The sequence below is a fragment of the Cornus florida genome, unplaced genomic scaffold (assembly GCF_030987335.1).
Source record: "Cornus florida cultivar Cherokee Brave unplaced genomic scaffold, ASM3098733v1 CherokeeBrave_3.0.0_Hap2_Chr05, whole genome shotgun sequence".
In the NCBI taxonomy this organism is placed as follows: domain Eukaryota; kingdom Viridiplantae; phylum Streptophyta; class Magnoliopsida; order Cornales; family Cornaceae; genus Cornus; species Cornus florida.
Window position 1 is genome coordinate 105,171,476 of NW_026775575.1, and position 7,355 is coordinate 105,178,830.

The window sequence follows — 7,355 nt, forward strand, 5'->3', positions numbered from 1 at the left end:
TATGTAACAATGAATTAACTTCCACAGCTTATATAGGCATGGGTTAGATCTTTAAAGCTTTTCATCCAACTATCTAGATAGTTACAATCTTTACTAACTCTTTATTCTTCTAGAGCATTTAAAGCTTTTCATCCAACTATCTAGATAGTTACAATCTTTACTAACTCTTTATTCTTCTAGAGCATTCAATTTCTACTTCAACTCTTTATTCTTCTAGAGTATTATTATGTTGTCTACCATTTTATAAGCTTTTAGAACCAAACTCACCCGAAGATTTAAGACATGATTTCTCAAATGTCACATTATTGGATTGGATCCTAGGCATTTTATTGTTATATTCTTTAATGTTTTCTCAATTCTACGACATCTTTAATGAAACTGATGCTACTTTCCAAATTCCAAGTGCTCACAAACTTTAAACAGGGATTTACCATCTTGCATAGATAATCACCAAACAAGATGTACCAATCAGATCTCTCCAAGTCAATTCATCCATTATAAATGAAAAAATAAAAAGTCACCTAAAATGCATATTCGAATTCCAGGACAAATAATGTCATTGCACAAACTATATTCATATTGCAAATGTGAACTGTTGCAAAGCCTACAACATCACTACATAAAAAACACAAATCAAAAGGAAAAAAACAAACACACCCAAAGCTGTTTTGAAGTACAAAGAACAAAAGGCTCCTTGAATTTTGTTGAGAAGTGCTTGGTCACTTCCCAAGCCCTTACTCTTTCGCTGTCTCTCTCAAACCTATCTATGCAACTAATGAAGCTTGAGGAGAAAGAGGATGAGCACTCCTTTTTATAATTGTCTCTTCACTCCTTTCTTCCTCTAATCTTCGACCTTATTTAATCCAAAGTCCATCTAAAGCCCTACTCTCATTCCAAATCAACAAGTAATTGAAAATTACAACAAAAAAAAAAAAGAAAGAAAAAGAAAGACCTTGCTGGACTGCATCTTGTATAGCTGCACAATTCTTACATTTCAACCCCACGAAACCGTGTGAACCTCCTTTAAGTAACTTGCTCTCTTACTGTTTTAGGCCAAAGTGTAGCTTGAGACAGAAACATCTGCTGGAGAAGCAGAATGGATGTAAACAAATTCAATGCTTTTTCCAGCAGGTAACGTGTCGACCCATGCTGGCAAACCATATGATTCCCCAGACTTCGTGAGACCCCATAATGGACCATAGAGCTTTGATATTGAAAGCTTGAGACCCTTCAGCGTTTTACCAGACTTGTTGGTAACAACTGTGGAGTATCTGTAGTATGTTTTACCCTTGTCATTCCATGAAATTGTCATCTTCTGCTCGATGGCAACTGGAGAAGAAGATGAAGCTGCAAAACAAGATCTCATTATTAGATTCATACCCTTGAGCCAATTAGTTAAGACATCCTCCAAGTGACTAGGCAAAGAATTGCCCTGCTAGTGGATCCAGCAATATGCCAAAGTCGAATGAGGATGTCAGGTTTTTTAATATAAGGAGCAAAATTATACAGAACCTTTAGAGAAAAGTACAAAAGGATACCTGGAGATGGCGTGGTTTTGGTTTTTGGAGAAGGATTGGGTTGGGTGACAACTGGTTTAGGAGCTGGAACAATTACTGTAAAAACAAATTTAAAGATTGAATAACACAAATTGCATACTCTAGTTTTATAGATTTAGGAAATAAGTAAATAAAAAATGGTGATGATAATAATTAAATACCTGGAAGGAGCTGGTTATAACCACTGTGACCACCATTTAGTCTTGCCAATATGCCAAGGAGAGGTGCATTGTTATAGGTAGCAGGCTCTGTTTGCTCATAGTTGTCTCTTTCATCGGCAAAGTTATCGTATGCATCAGGTCCACCAACAATAGCACCAGTAAGGAGATTGGGGTCACTCGCCTTCCTGCTAAACCAGGTGGCATAACCTCCTCGGCAACTAACAAATGAAGGGTTAACCTTAATAGAGACAATTGAGGAAGCACGGTGGTGAACTTGTCGTGGGTAGTTGCTTCCATACCCCACCATGTAACTGGTGGCTCTCGGATTATCTCCAAGGATATAGTCCACCTGACGATTCACACATCACCAAGGACAACAAAATTTGCATCAATTGAGCTGTATGAGGTGAGTGATGCATAATAGTAGACATTAGAATACCATTTCCTACACCACAAGCTCCAAGCTATCAATTAATTCACTAATCAGCTAAGCCTAGCAAGATCCCAAAGCGAGTTCTAAACTCAAATCCTAACAACAACTAGTATTTTGGTGTTATGCAGCAAAGTGTGTTACCTGGGATTTGGCGAATGACAAAAGCTCGGATGGTGCAACACGGCCAGAAGCGCAATGCAGGCTTTTACCAGCAGAGGTCAGATAGTCGGAGTAGACAGTGAGTAAGAAAGAGGCACTAGTCACGAATTGCAAGTTGTTCCATCTCTGGCGGAAAATGAGGCCTCCTGGAGTCTTCTGAACGTTGCGAGTGCCCTTTCCAATGCATGAACACATGAAATACTCTGCCTTCTGCTGGTACTGCTCAAAAACTGGCGCATTGTGGCCGGCCTTCCCTTGCATTAGGAACTGAAAGCAGATAAAAATATAACAATGAGCTAACTCTCACTCTCAGACCAAGAATTATCCAGCTAATTAGATCGTAATACTCCTCGGTCCATATAAAAAAGATTGAAATGACTCATTTTAATAATGTAGACACAGTTTGTTGACTTGAAGGGTGTCTAAATCCATACTACCGCAACCATATAATTCAATTGTTTGAAATGAATTTCTAGACTCGTGAATTTATCAACATCAAATTCGTAAAAATTCTTGTTGTCGACTATGTATGGTTAAAAAAATTAAACTACGAAAGAAAAAACTTTGCTTGTTTATATTTTCTTTTTCTACTTAGATGTTTTGGAATTCCCAGATAATAACCCTTTTTACTAGATTAAAAAGGGATCACACCAGAGAATGACACTTTTTACTAGTAATTCATTAGCAATAGGATGGGACAAGTGGAGGTCCCCTAATATCTCACAAGTCACATGGTATTTCACCTATGTTTGGTGACAGTGACACTACTACAAAACAAGATAAGATCTATTAATGGTGTATATTAATTTTTTTTTTCTTCCCTTAATTATATTACATTATTTATGTTAAATAATCCTTGAAAGAATTAAAATGGACTATGTCCAATTGTAAAATATTACCTTGGCAACAAGGGTCTGAACACCGGCATACTTGACATCCCATCCAAACTCAGTCATGCCCCAACCAGTCCCACCAAGGGCATTACCATTATTTCCAAGATAGCTCAAGTAGTACTCATTGTTAGTTGCTTTGTATAACCACGCAGCAGCCCAAAGCAACTCATCCTACAAACAAAAATATACACACACAGTGAGCACAAATGTATAATTGGAATGCACTGTTTCACCAAATTTAAGCGGTGGTGATCACATACGGCGTATCCACTGACAGAACGGTAGTACTTCTGGGCCACTGAAATGCTGCTGTCATATTTGCCCCTGTATTTGTCTGCAAACTCGAACAGCTGAGGATAATAAAACAACCAGTTAGAAGACGTCTACAGGTAATCCAGAAATTAATCTTGTAAAAAAAGGGTAATATTGGGAATGAGAAGTTTGAAGGAGAAGGTGTGAGTTTGGGTGTGTCACGTGACACAACATAATTACTGGCGCGTTTTTTACGGATCCTCAGTGGACGGTTAAGATCTGATGGTACAGAGATTTTTGTACGGTTAAAGACATGACACGTGATAGACGGGAAAGTGCGCCAACGATCCAAAGTATGCGCCTAAAGGTTTTAGCCAGCATTTAATCTTAGTGATGTTATCGATACAACAGAGTAAAATTAAAAGGCAATAGAAAATACGGCACCGTATTCTTTGCTTTGTGGGGGTCAACCTGCCTGTTTAGTGATCACTGGTCAGAAGAGAAACCAAAATAATGGTAACATTTCAAAATTATTTTTTCCCTAAATATCTTTTTTTTTTGTGCTGCCATTAATTTCCCTGTGCAAGTTTGCTAATACGCACCTCTAGTGTCGGTTGACATTATTAATATGTGAGGTTTGTGTCATAAATACTGACCTACAACGGTCACAAGGCCCACAACTAACCTGACCAAAAAAAAGTGACTGCCCAATAACTGCATCTGTTTTTTTTTTTGAAGGTCAATAGCTGCATCTGTTCTGCTAACGTACGCACACACAACTCCTCAACTAGATAATGGTCTGACAAATTATTTTTATTTTTTTATTTTTCCTCAGTTGTGTGATTTCAATAATGTTCAACAAGAATTATAACTGTCCTCTTTAAGCATTTTGCTAAATTTGAGCATCTATTTATTTATATGCTCATGTCATTTTGGGAGCATAACAATTTATGTGTTGTGTTATCCTATTTAAGAATTTTTTTTTTTTTTTTTTTTTTTCAAAACTTTTTAAGAGTTCAATAGTATAAATATTGTGAGTGTCCTCTTTTTAGCATTTTGCTCAATTTGCTAACGTGCCGCTGGCCAAAGCAACAAACCAAGTGGCCACAGTGGGGTGTGTGAGAGAGAGCGGGGGGTTCAAACCTGGTGGGCATGAGTGAGGAGCTCATTGGCATAGGAAGGATTGTAGTGGCGGAAGACGAGGGAAGCGGCGGCCATGGCGGCGGCGGTCTCGCCGGCGAGGTCTGATCCGGGATTGCTGGGGTCGATCTTGTAAGCCCGGCGTGAGGTGGTCATATCCTCCGGCCTTTGCCAGCAGTAGTGGTCTGTGTTCCCATCTCCTACCTAACAAATCACATCAACCCGTTACCACCAACCAATTAACTAATATATATAAATAATTACTAGATTTGTTGTTCACTTATTATATGACTTACAGTTACACTTAAGAAGAAGATAATCCCATTGAAAAGGACATATATAATAATTAATCCCCAAAATTAAACCAGGATCCAATCATTTTTGTGATTTTTGAGAAGTGGGTTGGAGTCTATAGTGCAATTAAAGCACAAATTGATGTTCCTTCAATAAATAGTATTTAATGGGTTTGGGTAAAAAAAAAAAAAAGAGCAATCTCTTAGATGAAAATTGGTATGAATGGGTATTTTGTGCAGTGTAAGAACCCACTGAATTGATCTCCAAAAACAATTTTGTATTTGTAAAAACAAATTCACAGAGTAGAGCAATTAGATACTGTCAAGTTGAGATAGATAGATATAGAGAGAGAGAGAGAGAGAGAGAAGAAAAGAGAAGGGGTAAGTGGAATAGTAGTGGGTACCTCTCCATAGAGGACATAGGGATGGGGGTGAGCTTTAATGAGGTAGTCAGTGCCCCACTTAATAGCATCCATGGCATGACTAAGCTCACCACTTGCAGCCATTTGCTTCCCATACTCAACTATGCTCCATGACATCATTGTAATGGTGAATGCCATGGGTAGCCCAAACTTCACATTGTCCCCTGCATCATAGTACCCTCCTACCAGATCCACCTGCACCAAACAATATTCACAACATCTGTAAATTCATATACATAACTCTTATTATTCTAATGATATACTATCTCATATATGTATTTCAACTACCAAATTAAACCCAATAATTATTTTGGTTTGAATTTAAAACCAAATTACAAAAACCCAAGAATTATTTTGGTCAGAATTAGAGAAAAATGGAACATACCCCACTAGCCTTGCCGTCATTGAGACCGGAATGACCTCTCCAGTGGACTCTCTGGCTACTGGGAAGGTAACCAGATCTCTGAGCTTCAAAGAAGAGAATGCTCTTGGTGAGAGCTTGGCCGTAGTCATGCCCACCAAAAGCCAATGGAACAAGTCCAAGAAACAGAAACAGAGGACCCATAAAACAGAGTCTCGCAAACTTCTCCATCAAATAAATGTACACAAAACCCAATCAAGGCTTTCAATCAAAATTTTCAGTAAATTAAACAAGGCTAAAAAAGAAAAAACACGGATCTGTTCTGTATCAGAGGCTGTATGTATTAGTAAAATGCCAATGTCGGTATAATTTATCAGCCAAATATTCTGATAAACCCACCCAGAACAGAGTAACCCCTCAGAGAGAGAGAGAGAAAGAGAGTAGGGATTGGGAGGAAGAAGGGCAGAGCTAAAGCCACTATATAAGGAGACCGGAAGGGAGGTGTTGTCAATTGTTCAGAAAATGGTGAGATAAATAAATGGTGAGATAAATAAATGTTGTTCTTTTTTGAAAATAAATAAATATTGTGTGTGTGTATTTTCTAAATTGAGGAGCTGTATACGGTTGAGAAAGAGCAGAGTCATGTGGGTTTGTTTGGCTCTTTTGTGGGAAGGGTCGGTGTTGGAGTGAAGAAATTTACTAGTGCAGACAAAGGGGGATGGGAATTAGTTCGTTAAATTAAATAATGGACGTTGTTCAATTAATGTTTTCATTATTTTATTTGTACTCTGTTAGTTAGAGATACCTTTAAAAAGGTTTAATTGGATGAGGACCTGAACAAGTTTGAGGTTTACCGAAATCAAACAGAGTAAAATGAGGTGCAGGTTTGCAGCCAAGGGAGTCAAAAAGTTCCAGAAAACTGTCTCTTGGGTGTCCCCATTGCTAGAATGTCAATAATGCCCACTACTCTTTACCCAAAGAGACAAGGTGTGTGTTTGGAATGAATTTCCAATGCACATCTCTTATTATTGCCTCTCTCTTTTTTCCACCTTTTCTTTTGATAAGGTCTCTCTCTTCTTCTCCCTTTTTTCCCCAGCCTGATGCAGTTGGAGGCCTAATAATGCAAAATTGTTAAATTTTATTTTCTCACATTAACTATATTAATAATTTAATACAACACTAATAATTTATATATATATATTTTGTCTCTATTCACCTTGCAATATACTCCAGGAAAAAATATATAACACCACCTTTTTATCTTAAGAGAGAATGATTTAATTGTGCAGCAATTAAGAAAACTTTTCAGTTAAAACGAAGTACTAGATCAATAAAAGAAGGATGGATAATTAATACAATACACCAAGCTTATTAAAAATAAATATATAATTAATATAAGAAAATTGATAAAAGTGATAGAATTGTCACCCAATGTGTCCATTGTCAATTTGATAGAGCACTTCAAAAGAAGAGACCTAACTTTATACATAACTAATTAAAAGTGCTTTTTTGGATTGGACTAGTAACCTTTTCTCTCATTAAATCAAGGTATAAAACACTCTCAATATAAGTTCAGCTTGACTTATAAACCCACCACTTCAACTCAATTTTATTTTTATGACCATGGTCTAGACTTTGGATAATTTTAGATTATGCTCATTTTTATCACTATCTTAATAATAACA

At 37.1% G+C, this 7,355-nt stretch overlaps 1 protein-coding gene across 1 annotated transcript; it reads right to left on the reverse strand.

Moving 5' to 3' along the window:
- Positions 1–539: 539 nt before the first annotated feature.
- Positions 540–6,221, reverse strand: LOC132308216 (endoglucanase 6). The gene is made up of 9 exons (XM_059806233.1): positions 5,695–6,221; positions 5,292–5,504; positions 4,598–4,798; positions 3,463–3,552; positions 3,209–3,373; positions 2,292–2,576; positions 1,718–2,066; positions 1,539–1,613; positions 540–1,347 (listed from the first exon to the last, which is right to left on the reverse strand). Exons 1-9 carry the CDS (start codon positions 5,899–5,901, stop codon positions 1,049–1,051), a joined length of 1,884 nt encoding a protein of 627 aa, XP_059662216.1. The 5' UTR covers positions 5,902–6,221; the 3' UTR covers positions 540–1,048.
- Positions 6,222–7,355: the final 1,134 nt, after the last annotated feature.

Coding starts and splice junctions, on each gene's coding strand:
- LOC132308216 (XM_059806233.1), bottom strand. CDS start 5,901: ATGGAGAAGTTTGCGAGACTCTGTTTTATGGGTCCTCTGTTTCTGTTT. Junction 2,067..2,291: donor TGTCATTCGCCAAATCCCAG/GTAACACACTTT, acceptor GTGAATCGTCAG/GTGGACTATATCCTTGGAGA. Junction 1,348..1,538: donor CAAAACCACGCCATCTCCAG/GTATCCTTTTGT, acceptor CTTGTTTTGCAG/CTTCATCTTCTTCTCCAGTT.